Source organism: Cyclopterus lumpus, chromosome 13 (assembly GCF_009769545.1).
Source record: "Cyclopterus lumpus isolate fCycLum1 chromosome 13, fCycLum1.pri, whole genome shotgun sequence".
NCBI lineage: Eukaryota > Metazoa > Chordata > Actinopteri > Perciformes > Cyclopteridae > Cyclopterus > Cyclopterus lumpus.
In genome coordinates, this window is record NC_046978.1 from 21268340 (window position 1) to 21288963 (window position 20624).

At 42.2% G+C, this 20624-nt stretch overlaps 3 protein-coding genes across 3 annotated transcripts; all 3 read right to left on the minus strand.

The window, feature by feature from the left end:
• Window positions 1–779: 779 nt before the first annotated feature.
• LOC117741850 (olfactory receptor 11A1-like) lies at window positions 780–1730 on the minus strand. The gene has a single exon (XM_034549081.1). The coding sequence runs from the start codon at window positions 1728–1730 to the stop codon at window positions 780–782; it is 951 nt and encodes a 316-aa protein (XP_034404972.1).
• Window positions 1731–7872: 6142 nt separating this feature from the next.
• On the minus strand, window positions 7873–8823 carry LOC117741851 (olfactory receptor 11A1-like). Its single transcript, XM_034549082.1, has one exon. It carries the CDS (start codon window positions 8821–8823, stop codon window positions 7873–7875), a length of 951 nt encoding a protein of 316 aa, XP_034404973.1.
• A 5212-nt stretch (window positions 8824–14035) lies between these two features.
• On the minus strand, window positions 14036–14899 carry LOC117741852 (olfactory receptor 52E4-like). Its single transcript, XM_034549084.1, is given in 3 exon segments — window positions 14036–14416; window positions 14418–14654; window positions 14657–14899. Coding segments are annotated over 3 exon segments (861 nt in total).
• Window positions 14900–20624: the final 5725 nt, after the last annotated feature.

The following is a 20624-nucleotide window of genomic DNA, read 5'->3' on the forward strand; positions in this document are numbered from 1 at the left end:
GCTGGGCCTTGTTACCATTAGTGGGTCATGTTAACCTAGTTAAAATGATAGTATTAGCCAAATTATTATAGCACTTTTAAAAAAGAATCTTGATAAAAATATGACAAAGACCAAAGCGCGCAGGAGGCATAGCTTAACCCAATTTTCTCTTTTACTATTGGGCATGCAATATCCAGAAGCTACTTCACTGGTTTGAAGACAGGCCAATTGTAGGAAAGGTGGACTGGGTACAAATAGAATTCCCTTCCTGCCGGCACCACCTCGGCTCAGTGGGCTGTGCAGCCCTGCCTATTCTTAGCAATAACTTGAGTACAAACATAATAGTAAATCACAAATAAGAATATGGGCTCAGTTTAGGAGACATTGGAGGCCATATGAGGCCTTTCTGATCCTGTCGGTCTTGGAACAGCTCCAGAGAAAAGATCTCATCTGCTGCTGAACTTAGATTCACAACAACTGAGGGGCAATCAGGGACACGGTCTACACCAACAGACCCAAAGCATCATCAAGAACCACACAGAATATGTTGTGTTCATGCAAAACCGTTCCTATGAGTTAGTCACTGGGCTCATGACTTGGGTTATCAATATAACAATATAAGAAATACAATCAAACAATCAACACTTCCTACTGAGTTCTCTTTGAGATCATGTTTCATTTTCTATGTTGAAAAAATTCATTTCTGGAATAATTTCAGTTCATCAAATCCAATAGAAATTAGCGACAAGTTGTAACACTTTGAAACAAGATGCACATTTAATGACACTTTATTATTTCGTCTACATCGTATCTTTGCGACAGGTGAACATTTTATAACAAAGGATACGTTTACATGTATTCCTTATTTTAGACATTTGCAATCCAAACATGATGGGATTCAAAAGTGGCTGAATGATGAGAAAATACAGTGAGAGGATGATTCGCAGCAGTCTGGGTACATTGGTCATATCAAATCTACTCTGAATGATTTCAAAGAAGCAGCCAAAGGAGAAGTTGAGCAGGGAAGCGAGGTGAGGTGTGCAGGTACTGACTGCTCTCTGTCTGGTCTGTTTAGAACCACAGAAACAAATCTTAAGGATCCTCATGTACGAGAAAAGGATTGGAAGCAGAGGAACTAAAATGGTGAGAATAATACCAAAAAGTCCATAAATGTTATTCACTTGAGTGTCAGAACAGGCCAACTTAACAACAAGGTAGTTACTGCAAATTAGACTGTTTATGATGTTTCCACAAAATGTCAAACGGATGTTTAAGGATAAAGTAATTAAGAATTTTACAAAAGAATAAAACCATATTACTGCAATAAAGACAACCGCTTTGTTAAAAGTCATAAGTGTGTTATATTGTAGAGGATAACAGATAGCAAGAAATCTGTCATAAGACATCACGGCTAAATTTAACAATTCTACACCTCCATAAGTGTACAAACAGAAGATCTGCAGGAAACAAAGTGGAGCAGAAACATTGTGAATGTCAGAGAGGATCTGAACCAGAAGGAATGGAAACAACCCTGAACTACCATACAGTTCATTTACAAACAGGCTGCAGAGAAAAAGGTACATAGGTTCATGTAAGCTTCTGTTCATACAGATCACCACTATAAGAGATATGTTGACAATAACTATAACAATGTATAACATTGCAGTTAACATAAAATACAAGTACTTCAAATTTCCAACGTGCTCATAAGCTCCAAGAATGAAGTAAGATAAAGTTGAATTTACCTTCATTCTAGTTTTAGATGACAGAACTAATGGTAACAAGTTTCACTTCTCAATTATCAAACTGCATCATTTGATTTAATCAAAATCAGTGTTCTAAATAACACTGTATTCATAGCTGAAAACACAGTGTCACGGTTTTAGTTGATAATGGTCAAGCAAAGACCAAAGAAGAACTCATAAGCAGCAATACTTACAATTTACTTCCCAGCCTCAATTAATACACAAATACATTTAAAATAGACTTCTTAATTGACACAAAAGCATTCATTCTACACAAATAAATGTTTGAAACCGGCAGATTAGCGGACTGCCAATGCTGCTTGGATATCTGCTGTTCATACCTCTGCATGGGAAGGAAGGGCTTATCAACACCAGTCCCACCTCAGGTGTTCAGAGGACTTGTTGTACCGCCCAGTCCTGTGAGAAGGGGTGAGGTGATGGAGTTCTTGGAATGTTCTCCTCCTATACAGTTCAGCACCAATCCAAGGTCAGGATGACGCAAACCTGTCACGAAATCTTTGTATTAAAAGGCCGAACTTCGCTTGGGAGGGAGAGTGCTTCTCCTGCCAACCTGTTTGTTGGCAGAGCGACTCCCTGGTGATTGCAATTGCAGCGCTTGTACTTGTAACCAGAATAATGATTCATCTTGATTTTGGAAGTTGTTTGACAGTTATTAGATACACCATTCTACCTGATCACACGTAAAGTAAAAGCACATATTTCCACTGGGTTTTTAAGAGGGAAAGAGAATAAGTGTCCACTGGTAGGGATTTAGGTAAAAGAATAAAGAGTTTAATTTGAGTCTGAGACCATCCTCTCTCCCTCCCGTGTGGTGGTTGCGGTCACATGGGTAGTTGAGTCTCTTGTCCGAGAGGCCCAGTGCTCTCATCCGGACCCAGACAACGGTCCCCTAAACCGTCTGTTTGTGCCTGACACTGTCCGATCACAAGTCTTACAATGGGGGCATTCCTCCCGGTTGGCCTGCCACCCTGGGTTCCACCTGACCCTCGCTTTCATAAGACAGCGGTTCTGGTGGCCATCCATGTACCAAGACACCTGGGTCTTCGTTTCAGCCTGCTCAGTCTGTGCCCGCAACAAGGCTTCCCACCAACCTCCGGCAGGCCATTTGTGCCCTTTGACTATTCCCCACCGCCCCTGGCATTGCGTTGCATCACGGCTCGCCACCCTTCCTTCTGGTCCACACACTTGCCGTGGGTTGAGTATGCCCATAACTCCCTGATCAGCTCCGCCACAGGCATGTCCCCCTTCCATGGCCTCCTTGGGATACCAAACGCCTCTGTTTCAAAGACCAGGAAGAGGAAGTGGCGGTGCCCTCTGTTCAAGCAGGTCTTCGTAGGTGCCGGCGGATTTGGAAGGATATCCGGTCTGCGCTCCTCCATTCAGTCGCTCGCACCAGGCACTTGACGCCGAATCCCTGTACCCGCCTATCGCCCTGATCAGAAAGTGTGGCTCCCTTCACGGGACTTGCCCCTTCAAATCGAGTCCCACAAACTGGGACCCCGCTTCATTGGACCCTATGAGGTGGATAAGATCATCAATCCCTCTGTGGTCCGGCTCAAACTCCCGTCCGCATTAAAGGTGGACCCAACCTTCCATGTCTCCCTACTCAAACCGGTGTCCTCCAGTCCACTGTCCCCTCCTGCTCCTGATTATTGCACCATTTCCAGTGGTACTTCGACTCTCGGCCTCACTAAAACGTACTTTACATTTTGTTTGTGATTTCCTGCTAACCCCTGTTCCCTTTGCACAGGAATCCTGTACCTGCATTTCCGCCCAGCCACCGCCGCTCATGCCTCCTCACCACTCCATCTACGCTCTTCCCTACCATCTCATCAGTTCTGTCCAATAAACTGTTTACCTCCACCCAACCTTGCCTCCCCGTGTCTGCGCTTGGGTCCGGCAAAACCGAACCCTCACAGATATGTTATTGTTACTGGACAACTCTGGCTAATCCTGTGATTTTGGTAAACCTGTATGCCCCTAACTGCGACGACTGCAATACCTAAGCTTGACAGTGGATTGCATATAATTGGAGGTGATTTTAATCTCGTGCTTGATGTCACCTTGGGTAGGTCATCCCAGAAGCCTCAGAACCTTCCAAGTCGGCTGGAGTTGTGAACGATTTCATGCATAAGTGTGGCCTCTCAGATATTTGGAGGTTTAAGTTTCCCAACACCAGAGCTTACTCTTTTTCCTCAAATATTCATCATAACGAAACCTGCATGGACTATTTCTTACTCGATAATAGACTGCTGCCTAAGGTTAAGTCCTGCTTGTATAATAGGCTCACAGTGCCATTCTATTTGATTTAGACCTCCCAAAATTTGGAGATAAATCTAGTAGAATACTGGCTATTGAAGCCCGCCAATTGGCTACATCCCGCAATATCACAATGATTCAAACAGACACAGGGGAAATGTTGATAGATCATAATGACATAAATAAAGCCATTTTACAATTCTATTTCAACATTTACACCTCAGAACTTAGAAACAACCTCGGCCCCTTATGTGCCTTCTTGGATAATTTGTCTATCCCTACCGTATCAGAGGAACAAAACACCAACTTAGGTGCTGAAATCATCATGGCCATAAAATCTATGCAGAGCAACAAGTCACCAGGCCCGGACGGGTTTACAACGGAATTCTATAAAAAGTTCTCCTATCAGCTATCAGCTGGCACCAACTCTTAAGAAGTTCTCCCTATAACAATGAGGCAGGCCTCGATATCACTACTGGCTAAGAAGGATAAAGACCCGGTATTCTACTCATCTTATTGCCCCATATCCCTACGTAATGTAGATTTTAACCTTTTAAAAACCATGGGCCCCAATTGGGGGCCGATTTACACATTATAGTTAGACTGTGTGAAACATTACAATAAACACGAGTAAATATATTGATGTTATACATCAAATTAAACAAGACAACTTGGGCTACAAGAATCAGTAAGCCATTTCCACACAACTCAAACTGAAAGAATTATTAAAATATCATAGTCATCATTTTGTCAGGAGTCAGCCCACTCAGCACGTTTTCAGAACTAGCAACCCGTAGCTCGGTGCGATCAGAAAAAGCCAGATAGCAAGAGCAAGATGATTTAACACAGATTCTAAACATATTTAGAAAAATCCTTCTGCACCAAAGCATCACCGAGATGTGAGCCAAAGAACACAGCAACATGAATCGCGTTAGTCACAAATGTTGCTTATCTTTGGCTTTAAAAAAAAGAAAGAAAAAAAAAAAATTCTTCTTCTTCAAATCAACAAATACTGCTGTATTTGATGTATTGAACACCATAAGTAATATACAAGTGAAATATATGGTTTTGTATATGAGAAAATTCAAATTGCACATATGGTGCCCAAATGCCCATTTCGCCTAATTAATCTGTACTAAAAGCTCTCTAACTTTGTTCTGCTTTACTTTTTCAAAATCAAACTTTGCAGAGAGTCTGGTCCCATAGTGTGCTATGACCTCTGTGGTGTTTGCCCTTTGCTCTGCATCCTACCAAGAGATAATTATCCTGAAAGTGCTTTTTCTTTCTAGGCAAACCTGAAAATTCAACTTTTGCTGTCTTTCATCTTTATTTACTCTTAACCAGTAACAAATATACTAATATTTACACATCTGAACAAAAGCACACATGTGTTGCCTTTATTATAACACCAACGTTATTCAAATAGCCTTTGTGGTTGCTGAGATACACCTTTTTTAGTTTAGGTATTTCAAGCAGAAACCTAAAAATCGGTGGGTTTTCAAAAGGTTAAAGTGCTGTCTAAGGTCCTAGCTAAACTCCTGGAGAGTGTGATCCCAGATCTTGTCTCCCCTGATCAAACAGGATTTATCCAAGGCCGACACTCCCACTAAAATTTACGAAAACTATTCAATGTTGTCCATTCGGCCCCTTTAACGTGCCCAGAGGTAGTGGTTTCTCTTGATGCAGAGAAGGCCTTTGACCAGGTCGAGGGGAAATACTTATTTACTGCCCTCCTAAAATATGTCTTCTCACTGCCTGGATTAGATTACTTTATTCTTCTCCCCTAGCAGCTGTAATCTCTAACAGTACTCAATCTGACTACTTCCCCCTTGGACGGGGAACAGGACAAGGGTGTCCTTTCTCCTCTCTTGTTTGCTCTGGCCATTGAGCCCCAAGCAGTCTCTGTAAGGACTTTAAGGGGATACCTCGGGGTGATTTAGAACTGAAGGTTTCTCTTTACGCTGATGATTTGCTGCTGTATGTCTCCGACCCATCTCTATCTCTTCCCTATATTCTAGATATCCTGAATTATATTGGGAAAATATCAGGATGTAAGCTAACTTTTCCCTCTAAACTCTGAAGCAGAGGGACTCGCTTCCAGCCTTTTCCCCTTTAAGGTGGCCCGGGATGGCATCAAGTACTTAACAGGATATGACTCGCTGGGCCTTGTTACCATTAGTGGGTCATGTTAACCTAGTTAAAATGATAGTATTAGCCAAATTATTATAGCACTTTTAAAAAAGAATCTTGATAAAAATATGATTTCTTTCAAAAAGGGGACCAAACCTAGTCGGTTGATTAAGACTCAACTCCAAAGACCAAAGCGCGCAGGAGGCATAGCTTAACCCAATTTTCTCTTTTACTATTGGGCATGCAATATCCAGAAGCTACTTCACTGGTTTGAAGACAGGCCAACTGTAGGAAAGGTGGACTGGGTACAAATAGAATTCCCTTCCTGCCGGCACCACCTCGGCTCAGTGGGCTGTGCAGCCCTGCCTATTCTTAGCAATAACTTGAGTACAAACATAATAGTAAATCACAAATAAGAATATGGGCTCAGTTTAGGAGACATTTTGGGCTGCAAGCAGCCTCCACCCACTCCCCCATCAAATGTAATCATATGTTTACTCCCTCCTGTACAGATAAGGCATTTACTCTATGGTTTGATAAAGGGATCAGAACAATCCATCATTTATACATAGAAGACATGTTTGCTTCATTTTCTCCCAATTATCGCAAATCTATAATCTACCAAGTAACAATTTTTTTTCCGCTACTTGCAGATCACTCTGATCCGTTATGTCCTCGATGTAAAGGCCAGCCAGCAGACTTGTTACACACGTTTTGGCTATGCCCAGCACCTTTTGGAGAAGTATTTTAAAGCTTATGGTGGGATGTTTGCAGCTCAATTTGACCCGGACACAATTTGCGCACTCTTTGGCTTAATACTAGAGGAATGCCGTGCCCGTTTACCAAAAAAAGCCAATGTGGTCGTAGCCTTCACAAAAGTCCTTGCTCGACATTTGATCCTTCTGAGATGGAAGCAGTGTGCCACCATCGTTCTTCCACTGGGTCAAAGATGTCATGTATATCCTGACACTTGAACAAATTAAATATACTCTCAGAGTGTCCTCCCAAACCTTTAATAAAGGTATGGAGACCTTTTTTATACTACTATGACTCCTTAAAAGAACCTCTCGATGGAACTTAGGTAAATTCATGGGGTGGATCCCCTATCCACCCCATGAATTTACCTAAGTTCCATAACCTGTAACCCTACATTGGGTGGGTAGGGTCAGGAATAAGTTGTCAATTTCCATCTGTAATAGCCCTCAGACATGTGTGAATCCTCTTTCCTGGTGGGATAAAAACTGTGAAAATCAATGAAATAAACGAGCTGATGAATGACATCGGTTTATAGGCTCACGTACACACCGATACCCGATCCAGCATTGGAGGCCATATGAGGCCTTTCTGATCCTGTCGGTCTTGGAACAGCTCCAGAGAAAAGATCTCATCTGCTGCTGAACTTAGATTCACAACAACTGAGGGGCAATCAGGGACACGGTCTACACCAACAGACCCAAAGCATCATCAAGAACCACACAGAATATGTTGTGTTCATGCAAAACCGTTCCTATGAGTTAGTCACTGGGCTCATGACTTGGGTTATCAATATAACAATATAAGAAATACAATCAAACAATCAACACTTCCTACTGAGTTCTCTTTGAGATCATGTTTCATTTTCTATGTTGAAAAAATTCATTTCTGGAATAATTTCAGTTCATCAAATCCAATAGAAATTAGCGACAAGTTGTAACACTTTGAAACAAGATGCACATTTAATGACACTTTATTATTTCGTCTACATCGTATCTTTGCGACAGGTGAACATTTTATAACAAAGGATACGTTTACATGTATTCCTTATTTTAGACATTTGCAATCCAAACATGATGGGATTCAAAAGTGGCTGAATGATGAGAAAATACAGTGAGAGGATGATTCGCAGCAGTCTGGGTACATTGGTCATATCAAATCTACTCTGAATGATTTCAAAGAAGCAGCCAAAGGAGAAGTTGAGCAGGGAAGCGAGGTGAGGTGTGCAGGTACTGACTGCTCTCTGTCTGGTCTGTTTAGAACCACAGAAACAAATCTTAAGGATCCTCATGTACGAGAAAAGGATTGGAAGCAGAGGAACTAAAATGGTGAGAACAGTACCAAAAAGTCCATAAATGTTATTCACTTGAGTGTCAGAACACGCCAACTTAACAACAAGGTAGTTACGGCAAATTAGACTGTTTATGATGTTTCCACAAAATGTCAAACGGATGTTTAAGGATAAAGTAATTAAGAATTTTACAAAAGAATAAAACCATATTACAGCAATAAAGATAACCGCTTTGTTAAAAGTCATATGTGTGTTATATTGTAGAGGATAACAGATAGCAAGAAATCTGTCATAAGACATCACGGCTAAATTTAAAAACTCTACATGTGCATAAGTGTACAAACAGAAGATCTGCAGGAAACAAAGTGGAGCAGAAACAGTGTGAATGTCAGAGAGGATCTGAACCAGAAGGAATGGAAACAACCCTGAACTACCATACAGTTCATTTACAAACAGGCTGCAGAGAAAAAGGTACATAGGTTCATGTAAGCTTCTGTTCATACAGATCACCACTATAAGAGATATGTTGACAATAACTATAACAATGTATAACATTGCAGTTAACATAAAATACAAGTACTTCAAATTTCCAACGTGCTCATAAGCTCCAAGAATGAAGTAAGATAAAGTTGAATTTACCTTCATTCTATTTTTAGATGACAGAACTAATGGTAACAACTTTCACTTCTCAATTATTAAACTGCATCATTTGATTTAATCAAAATCAGTGTTCTAAATAACACTGTATTCATAGCTGAAAACACAGTGTCACGGTTTTAGTTGATAATGGTCAAGCAAAGACCAAAGAAGAACTCATAAGCAGCAATACTTACAATTTACTTCCCAGCCTCAATTAATACACAAATACATTTAAAATAGACTTCTTAATTGACACAAAAGCATTCATTCTACACAAATAAATGTTTGAAACCGGCAGATTAGCGGACTGCCAATGCTGCTTGGATATCTGCTGTTTATACCTCTGCATGGGAAGGAAGGGCTTATCAACACCAGTCCCACCTCAGGTGTTCAGAGGACTTGTTGTACCGCCCAGTCCTGTGAGAAGGGGTGAGGTGATGGAGTTCTTGGAATGTTCTCCTCCTATACAGTTCAGCACCAATCCAAGGTCAGGATGACGCAAACCTGTCACGAAATCTTTGTATTAAAAGGCCGAACTTCGCTTGGGAGGGAGAGTGCTTCTCCTGCCAACCTGTTTGTTGGCAGAGCGACTCCCTGGTGATTGCAATTGCAGCGCTTGTACTTGTAACCAGAATAATGATTCATCTTGATTTTGGAAGTTGTTTGACAGTTATTAGATACACCATTCTACCTGATCACACGTAAAGTAAAAGCACATATTTCCACTGGGTTTTTAAGAGGGAAAGAGAATAAGTGTCCACTGGTAGGGATTTAGGTAAAAGAATAAAGAGTTTAATTTGAGTCTGAGACCATCCTCTCTCCCTCCCGTGTGGTGGTTGCGGTCACATGGGTAGTTGAGTCTCTCGTCCGAGAGGCCCAGTGCTCTCATCCGGACCCAGGCAACGGTCCCCTAAACCGTCTGTTTGTGCCTGACACTGTCCGATCACAAGTCTTACAATGGGGGCATTCCTCCCGGTTGGCCTGCCACCCTGGGTTCCACCTGACCCTCGCTTTCATAAGACAGCGGTTCTGGTGGCCATCCATGTACCAAGACACCTGGGTCTTCGTTTCAGCCTGCTCAGTCTGTGCCCGCAACAAGGCTTCCCACCAACCTCCGGCAGGCCATTTGTGCCCTTTGACTATTCCCCACCGCCCCTGGCATTGCGTTGCATCACGGCTCGCCACCCTTCCTTCTGGTCCACACACTTGCCGTGGGTTGAGTATGCCCATAACTCCCTGATCAGCTCCGCCACAGGCATGTCCCCCTTCCATGGCCTCCTTGGGATACCAAACGCCCTCTGTTTCAAAGACCAGGAAGAGGAAGTGGCGGTGCCCTCTGTTCAAGCAGGTCTTCGTAGGTGCCGGCGGATTTGGAAGGATATCCGGTCTGCGCTCCTCCATTCAGTCGCTCGCACCAGGCACTTGGCGCCGAATCCCTGTACCCGCCTATCGCCCTGATCAGAAAGTGTGGCTCTCTTCACTGGACTTGCCCCTTCAAATCGAGTCCCACAAACTGGGACCCCGCTTCATTGGACCCTATGAGGTGGATAAGATCATCAATCCCTCTGCGGTCCGGCTCAAACTCCCGTCCGCATTAAAGGTGGACCCAACCTTCCATGTCTCCCTACTCAAACCGGTGTCCTCCAGTCCACTGTCCCCTCCTGCTCCTGATTATTGCACCATTTCCAGTGGTACTTCGACTCTCGGCCTTACTAAAACGTACTTTACATTTTGTTTGTGATTTCCTGCTAACCCCTGTTCCCTTTGCACAGGAATCCTGTACCTGCATTTCCGCCCAGCCACCGCCGCTCATGCCTCCTCACCACTCCATCTACGCTCTTCCCTACCATCTCATCAGTTCTGTCCAATAAACTGTTTACCTCCACCCAACCTTGCCTCCCCGTGTCTGCGCTTGGGTCCGGCAAAACCGAACCCTCACAGATATGTTATTGTTACTGGACAACTCTGGCTAATCCTGTGATTTTGGTAAACCTGTATGCCCCTAACTGCGATGACTGCAATACCTAAGCTTGACAATGGATTGCATATAATTGGAGGTGATTTTAATCTCGTGCTTGATGTCACCTTGGGTAGGTCATCCCAGAAGCCTCAGAACCTTCCAAGTCGGCTGGAGTTGTGAACGATTTCATGCATAAGTGTGGCCTCTCAGATATTTGGAGGTTTAAGTTTCCCAACACCAGAGCTTACTCTTTTTCCTCAAATATTCATCATAACGAAACCTGCATGGACTATTTCTTACTCGATAATAGACTGCTCCCTAAGGTTAAGTCCTGCTTGTATAATAGGCTCACAGTGCCATTCTATTTGATTTAGACCTCCCAAAATTTGGAGATAAATCTAGTAGAATACTGGCTATTGAAGCCCGCCAATTGGCTACATCCCGCAATATCACAATGATTCAAACAGACACAGGGGAAATGTTGATAGATCATAATGACATAAATAAAGCCATTTTACAATTCTATTTTAACATTTACACCTCAGAACTTAGAAACAACCTCGGCCCCTTATGTGCCTTCTTGGATAATTTGTCTATCCCTACCGTATCAGAGGTAACAAAACATCAACTTAGGTGCTGAAATCATCATGGCCATAAAATCTATGCAGAGCAACAAGTCACCAGGCCCGGACGGGTTTACAACGGAATTCTATAAAAAGTTCTCCTATCAGCTATCAGCTGGCACCAACTCTTAAGAAGTTCTCCCTATAACAATGAGGCAGGCCTCGATATCACTACTGGCTAAGAAGGATAAAGACCCGGTATTCTACTCATCTTATTGCCCCATATCCCTACGTAATGTAGATTTTAACCTTTTAAAAACCATGGGCCCCAATTGGGGGCCGATTTACACATTATAGTTAGACTGTGTGAAACATTACAATAAACACGAGTAAATATATTGATGTTATACATCAAATTAAACAAGACAACTTGGGCTACAAGAATCAGTAAGCCATTTCCACACAACTCAAACTGAAAGAATGATTAAAATATCACAGTCATCATTTTGTCAGGAGTCAGCCCACTCAGCACGTTTTTAGAACTAGCAACCCGTAGCTCGGTGCGATCAGAAAAAGCCAGATAGCAAGAGCAAGATGATTTAACACAGATTCTAAACATATTTAGAAAAATCCTTCTGCACCAAAGCATCACCGAGATGTGAGCCAAAGAACACAGCAACATGAATCGCGTTAGTCACAAATGTTGCTTATCTTTGGCTTTAAAAAAAGAAAGAAAAAAAAAAAATGTTCTTCTTCAAATCAACAAAGACTGCTGTATTTGATGTATTGAACACCATAAGTAATATACAAGTGAAATATATGGTTTTGTATATGAGAAAATTCAAATTGCACAGATGGTGCCCAAATGCCCATTTCGCCTAATTAATCTGTACTAAAAGCTCTCTAACTTTGTTCTGCTTTACTTTTTCAAAATCAAACTTTGCAGAGAGTCTGGTCCCATAGTGTGCTATGACCTCTGTGGTGTTTGACCTTTGCTCTGCATCCTACCAAGAGATAATTATCCTGAAAGTGCTTTTTCTTTCTAGGCAAACCTGAAAATTCAACTTTTGCTGTCTTTCATCTTTATTTACTCTTAACCAGTAACAAATATACTAATATTTACACATCTGAACAAAAGCACACATGTGTTGCCTTTATTATAACACCAACGTTATTCAAATAGCCTTTGTGGTTGCTGAGATACACCTTTTTTAGTTTAGGTATTTCAAGCAGAAACCTAAAAAATCGGTGGGTTTTCAAAAGGTTAAAGTGCTGTCTAAGGTCCTAGCTAAACTCCTGGAGAGTGTGATCCCAGATCTTGTCTCCCCTGATCAAACAGGATTTATCCAAGGCCGACACTCCCACTAAAATTTACGAAAACTATTCAATGTTGTCCATTCGGCCCCTTTAACGTGCCCAGAGGTAGTGGTTTCTCTTGATGCAGAGAAGGCCTTTGACCAGGTCGAGGGGAAATACTTATTTACTGTCCTTCTAAAATATGTCTTCTCACTGCCTGGATTAGATTACTTTATTCTTCTCCCCTAGCAGCTGTAATCTCTAACAGTACTCAATCTGACTACTTCCCCCTTGGACGGGGAACAGGACAAGGGTGTCCTTTCTCCTCTCTTGTTTGCTCTGGCCATTGAGCCCCAAGCAGTCTCTGTAAGGACTTTAAGGGGATACCTCGGGGTGATTTAGAACTGAAGGTTTCTCTTTACGCTGATGATTTGCTGCTGTATGTCTCCGACCCATCTCTATCTCTTCCCTATATTCTAGATATCCTGAATTATATTGGGAAAATATCAGGATGTAAGCTAACTTTTCCCTCTAAACTCTGAAGCAGAGGGACTCGCTTCCAGCCTTTTCCCCTTTAAGGTGGCCCGGGATGGCATCAAGTACTTAACAGGATATGACTCGCTGGGCCTTGTTACCATTAGTGGGTCATGTTAACCTAGTTAAAATGATAGTATTAGCCAAATTATTATAGCACTTTTAAAAAAGAATCTTGATAAAAATATGACAAAGACCAAAGCGCGCAGGAGGCATAGCTTAACCCAATTTTCTCTTTTACTATTGGGCATGCAATATCCAGAAGCTACTTCACTGGTTTGAAGACAGGCCAATTGTAGGAAAGGTGGACTGGGTACAAATAGAATTCCCTTCCTGCCGGCACCACCTCGGCTCAGTGGGCTGTGCAGCCCTGCCTATTCTTAGCAATAACTTGAGTACAAACATAATAGTAAATCACAAATAAGAATATGGGCTCAGTTTAGGAGACATTGGAGGCCATATGAGGCCTTTCTGATCCTGTCGGTCTTGGAACAGCTCCAGAGAAAAGATCTCATCTGCTGCTGAACTTAGATTCACAACAACTGAGGGGCAATCAGGGACACGGTCTACACCAACAGACCCAAAGCATCATCAAGAACCACACAGAATATGTTGTGTTCATGCAAAACCGTTCCTATGAGTTAGTCACTGGGCTCATGACTTGGGTTATCAATATAACAATATAAGAAATACAATCAAACAATCAACACTTCCTACTGAGTTCTCTTTGAGATCATGTTTCATTTTCTATGTTGAAAAAATTCATTTCTGGAATAATTTCAGTTCATCAAATCCAATAGAAATTAGCGACAAGTTGTAACACTTTGAAACAAGATGCACATTTAATGACACTTTATTATTTCGTCTACATCGTATCTTTGCGACAGGTGAACATTTTATAACAAAGGATACGTTTACATGTATTCCTTATTTTAGACATTTGCAATCCAAACATGATGGGATTCAAAAGTGGCTGAATGATGAGAAAATACAGTGAGAGGATGATTCGCAGCAGTCTGGGTACATTGGTCATATCAAATCTACTCTGAATGATTTCAAAGAAGCAGCCAAAGGAGAAGTTGAGCAGGGAAGCGAGGTGAGGTGTGCAGGTACTGACTGCTCTCTGTCTGGTCTGTTTAGAACCACAGAAACAAATCTTAAGGATCCTCATGTACGAGAAAAGGATTGGAAGCAGAGGAACTAAAATGGTGAGAATAATACCAAAAAGTCCATAAATGTTATTCACTTGAAGTGTCAGAACAGGCCAACTTAACAACAAGGTAGTTACTGCAAATTAGACTGTTTATGATGTTTCCACAAAATGTCAAACGGATGTTTAAGGATAAAGTAATTAAGAATTTTACAAAAGAATAAAACCATATTACTGCAATAAAGACAACCGCTTTGTTAAAAGTCATAAGTGTGTTATATTGTAGAGGATAACAGATAGCAAGAAATCTGTCATAAGACATCACGGCTAAATTTAACAATTCTCTACACTTCCATAAGTGTACAAACAGAAGATCTGCAGGAAACAAAGTGGAGCAGAAACATTGTGAATGTCAGAGAGGATCTGAACCAGAAGGAATGGAAACAACCCTGAACTACCATACAGTTCATTTACAAACAGGCTGCAGAGAAAAAGGTACATAGGTTCATGTAAGCTTCTGTTCATACAGATCACCACTATAAGAGATATGTTGACAATAACTATAACAATGTATAACATTGCAGTTAACATAAAATACAAGTACTTCAAATTTCCAACGTGCTCATAAGCTCCAAGAATGAAGTAAGATAAAGTTGAATTTACCTTCATTCTAGTTTTAGATGACAGAACTAATGGTAACAAGTTTCACTTCTCAATTATCAAACTGCATCATTTGATTTAATCAAAATCAGTGTTCTAAATAACACTGTATTCATAGCTGAAAACACAGTGTCACGGTTTTAGTTGATAATGGTCAAGCAAAGACCAAAGAAGAACTCATAAGCAGCAATACTTACAATTTACTTCCCAGCCTCAATTAATACACAAATACATTTAAAATAGACTTCTTAATTGACACAAAAGCATTCATTCTACACAAATAAATGTTTGAAACCGGCAGATTAGCGGACTGCCAATGCTGCTTGGATATCTGCTGTTCATACCTCTGCATGGGAAGGAAGGGCTTATCAACACCAGTCCCACCTCAGGTGTTCAGAGGACTTGTTGTACCGCCCAGTCCTGTGAGAAGGGGTGAGGTGATGGAGTTCTTGGAATGTTCTCCTCCTATACAGTTCAGCACCAATCCAAGGTCAGGATGACGCAAACCTGTCACGAAATCTTTGTATTAAAAGGCCGAACTTCGCTTGGGAGGGAGAGTGCTTCTCCTGCCAACCTGTTTGTTGGCAGAGCGACTCCCTGGTGATTGCAATTGCAGCGCTTGTACTTGTAACCAGAATAATGATTCATCTTGATTTTGGAAGTTGTTTGACAGTTATTAGATACACCATTCTACCTGATCACACGTAAAGTAAAAGCACATATTTCCACTGGGTTTTTAAGAGGGAAAGAGAATAAGTGTCCACTGGTAGGGATTTAGGTAAAAGAATAAAGAGTTTAATTTGAGTCTGAGACCATCCTCTCTCCCTCCCGTGTGGTGGTTGCGGTCACATGGGTAGTTGAGTCTCTTGTCCGAGAGGCCCAGTGCTCTCATCCGGACCCAGACAACGGTCCCCTAAACCGTCTGTTTGTGCCTGACACTGTCCGATCACAAGTCTTACAATGGGGGCATTCCTCCCGGTTGGCCTGCCACCCTGGGTTCCACCTGACCCTCGCTTTCATAAGACAGCGGTTCTGGTGGCCATCCATGTACCAAGACACCTGGGTCTTCGTTTCAGCCTGCTCAGTCTGTGCCCGCAACAAGGCTTCCCACCAACCTCCGGCAGGCCATTTGTGCCCTTTGACTATTCCCCACCGCCCCTGGCATTGCGTTGCATCACGGCTCGCCACCCTTCCTTCTGGTCCACACACTTGCCGTGGGTTGAGTATGCCCATAACTCCCTGATCAGCTCCGCCACAGGCATGTCCCCCTTCCATGGCCTCCTTGGGATACCAAACGCCTCTGTTTCAAAGACCAGGAAGAGGAAGTGGCGGTGCCCTCTGTTCAAGCAGGTCTTCGTAGGTGCCGGCGGATTTGGAAGGATATCCGGTCTGCGCTCCTCCATTCAGTCGCTCGCACCAGGCACTTGACGCCGAATCCCTGTACCCGCCTATCGCCCTGATCAGAAAGTGTGGCTCCCTTCACGGGACTTGCCCCTTCAAATCGAGTCCCACAAACTGGGACCCCGCTTCATTGGACCCTATGAGGTGGATAAGATCATCAATCCCTCTGTGGTCCGGCTCAAACTCCCGTCCGCATTAAAGGTGGACCCAACCTTCCATGTCTCCCTACTCAAACCGGTGTCCTCCAGTCCACTGTCCCCTCCTGCTCCTGATTATTGCACCATTTCCAGTGGTACTTCGACTCTCGGCCTCACTAAAACGTACTTTACATTTTGTTTGTGATTTCCTGCTAACCCCTGTTCCCTTTGCACAGGAATCCTGTACCTGCATTTCCGCCCAGCCACCGCCGCTCATGCCTCCTCACCACTCCATCTACGCTCTTCCCTACCATCTCATCAGTTCTGTCCAATAAACTGTTTACCTCCACCCAACCTTGCCTCCCCGTGTCTGCGCTTGGGTCCGGCAAAACCGAACCCTCACAGATATGTTATTGTTACTGGACAACTCTGGCTAATCCTGTGATTTTGGTAAACCTGTATGCCCCTAACTGCGACGACTGCAATACCTAAGCTTGACAGTGGATTGCATATAATTGGAGGTGATTTTAATCTCGTGCTTGATGTCACCTTGGGTAGGTCATCCCAGAAGCCTCAGAACCTTCCAAGTCGGCTGGAGTTGTGAACGATTTCATGCATAAGTGTGGCCTCTCAGATATTTGGAGGTTTAAGTTTCCCAACACCAGAGCTTACTCTTTTTCCTCAAATATTCATCATAACGAAACCTGCATGGACTATTTCTTACTCGATAATAGACTGCTGCCTAAGGTTAAGTCCTGCTTGTATAATAGGCTCACAGTGCCATTCTATTTGATTTAGACCTCCCAAAATTTGGAGATAAATCTAGTAGAATACTGGCTATTGAAGCCCGCCAATTGGCTACATCCCGCAATATCACAATGATTCAAACAGACACAGGGGAAATGTTGATAGATCATAATGACATAAATAAAGCCATTTTACAATTCTATTTCAACATTTACACCTCAGAACTTAGAAACAACCTCGGCCCCTTATGTGCCTTCTTGGATAATTTGTCTATCCCTACCGTATCAGAGGAACAAAACACCAACTTAGGTGCTGAAATCATCATGGCCATAAAATCTATGCAGAGCAACAAGTCACCAGGCCCGGACGGGTTTACAACGGAATTCTATAAAAAGTTCTCCTATCAGCTATCAGCTGGCACCAACTCTTAAGAAGTTCTCCCTATAACAATGAGGCAGGCCTCGATATCACTACTGGCTAAGAAGGATAAAGACCCGGTATTCTACTCATCTTATTGCCCCATATCCCTACGTAATGTAGATTTTAACCTTTTAAAAACCATGGGCCCCAATTGGGGGCCGATTTACACATTATAGTTAGACTGTGTGAAACATTACAATAAACACGAGTAAATATATTGATGTTATACATCAAATTAAACAAGACAACTTGGGCTACAAGAATCAGTAAGCCATTTCCACACAACTCAAACTGAAAGAATTATTAAAATATCATAGTCATCATTTTGTCAGGAGTCAGCCCACTCAGCACGTTTTCAGAACTAGCAACCCGTAGCTCGGTGCGATCAGAAAAAGCCAGATAGCAAGAGCAAGATGATTTAACACAGATTCTAAACATATTTAGAAAAATCCTTCTGCACCAAAGCATCACCGAGATGTGAGCCAAAGAACACAGCAACATGAATCGCGTTAGTCACAAATGTTGCTTATCTTTGGCTTTAAAAAAAAGAAAGAAAAAAAAAAATTCTTCTTCTTCAAATCAACAAATACTGCTGTATTTGATGTATTGAACACCATAAGTAATATACAAGTGAAATATATGGTTTTGTATATGAGAAAATTCAAATTGCACATATGGTGCCCAAATGCCCATTTCGCCTAATTAATCTGTACTAAAAGCTCTCTAACTTTGTTCTGCTTTACTTTTTCAAAATCAAACTTTGCAGAGAGTCTGGTCCCATAGTGTGCTATGACCTCTGTGGTGTTTGCCCTTTGCTCTGCATCCTACCAAGAGATAATTATCCTGAAAGTGCTTTTTCTTTCTAGGCAAACCTGAAAATTCAACTTTTGCTGTCTTTCATCTTTATTTACTCTTAACCAGTAACAAATATACTAATATTTACACATCTGAACAAAAGCACACATGTGTTGCCTTTATTATAACACCAACGTTATTCAAATAGCCTTTGTGGTTGCTGAGATACACCTTTTTTAGTTTAGGTATTTCAAGCAGAAACCTAAAAAATCGGTGGGTTTTCAAAAGGTTAAAGTGCTGTCTAAGGTCCTAGCTAAACTCCTGGAGAGTGTGATCCCAGATCTTGTCTCCCCTGATCAAACAGGATTTATCCAAGGCCGACACTCCCACTAAAATTTACGAAAACTATTCAATGTTGTCCATTCGGCCCCTTTAACGTGCCCAGAGGTAGTGGTTTCTCTTGATGCAGAGAAGGCCTTTGACCAGGTCGAGGGGAAATACTTATTTACTGCCCTCCTAAAATATGTCTTCTCACTGCCTGGATTAGATTACTTTATTCTTCTCCCCTAGCAGCTGTAATCTCTAACAGTACTCAATCTGACTACTTCCCCCTTGGACGGGGAACAGGACAAGGGTGTCCTTTCTCCTCTCTTGTTTGCTCTGGCCATTGAGCCCCAAGCAGTCTCTGTAAGGACTTTAAGGGGATACCTCGGGGTGATTTAGAACTGAAGGTTTCTCTTTACGCTGATGATTTGCTGCTGTATGTCTCCGACCCATCTCTATCTCTTCCCTATATTCTAGATATCCTGAATTATATTGGGAAAATATCAGGATGTAAGCTAACTTTTCCCTCTAAACTCTGAAGCAGAGGGACTCGCTTCCAGCCTTTTCCCCTTTAAGGTGGCCCGGGATGGCATCAAGTACTTAACAGGATATGACTCGCTGGGCCTTGTTACCATTAGTGGGTCATGTTAACCTAGTTAAAATGATAGTATTAGCCAAATTATTATAGCACTTTTAAAAAAGAATCTTGATAAAAATATGATTTCTTTCAAAAAGGGGACCAAACCTAGTCGGTTGATTAAGACTCAACTCCAAAGACCAAAGCGCGCAGGAGGCATAGCTTAACCCAATTTTCTCTTTTACTATTGGGCATGCAATATCCAGAAGCTACTTCACTGGTTTGAAGACAGGCCAACTGTAGGAAAGGTGGACTGGGTACAAATAGAATTCCCTTCCTGCCGGCACCACCTCGGCTCAGTGGGCTGTGCAGCCCTGCCTATTCTTAGCAATAACTTGAGTACAAACATAATAGTAAATCACAAATAAGAATATGGGCTCAGTTTAGGAGACATTTTGGGCTGCAAGCAGCCTCCACCCACTCCCCCATCAAATGTAATCATATGTTTACTCCCTCCTGTACAGATAAGGCATTTACTCTATGGTTTGATAAAGGGATCAGAACAATCCATCATTTATACATAGAAGACATGTTTGCTTCATTTTCTCCCAATTATCGCAAATCTATAATCTACCAAGTAACAATTTTTTTCCGCTACTTGCAGATCACTCTGATCCGTTATGTCCTCGATGTAAAGGCCAGCCAGCAGACTTGTTACACACGTTTTGGCTATGCCCAGCACCTTTTGGAGAAGTATTTTAAAGCTTATGGTGGGATGTTTGCAGCTCAATTTGACCCGGACACAATTTGCGCACTCTTTGGCTTAATACTAGAGGAATGCCGTGCCCGTTTACCAAAAAAAGCCAATGTGGTCGTAGCCTTCACAAAAGTCCTTGCTCGACATTTGATCCTTCTGAGATGGAAGCAGTGTGCCACCATCGTTCTTCCACTGGGTCAAAGATGTCATGTATATCCTGACACTTGAACAAATTAAATATACTCTCAGAGTGTCCTCCCAAACCTTTAATAAAGGTATGGAGACCTTTTTTATACTACTATGACTCCTTAAAAGAACCTCTCGATGGAACTTAGGTAAATTCATGGGGTGGATCCCCTATCCACCCCATGAATTTACCTAAGTTCCATAACCTGTAACCCTACATTGGGTGGGTAGGGTCAGGAATAAGTTGTCAATTTCCATCTGTAATAGCCCTCAGACATGTGTGAATCCTCTTTCCTGGTG

Bases quoted from the DNA above. Each gene is read 5' to 3' on its own strand.
- LOC117741850 (XM_034549081.1), bottom strand. From the start codon at position 1,730: ATGAAGGTAAATTCAACTTTATCTTACTTCATTCTTGGAGCTTATGAG.
- LOC117741851 (XM_034549082.1), bottom strand. From the start codon at position 8,823: ATGAAGGTAAATTCAACTTTATCTTACTTCATTCTTGGAGCTTATGAG.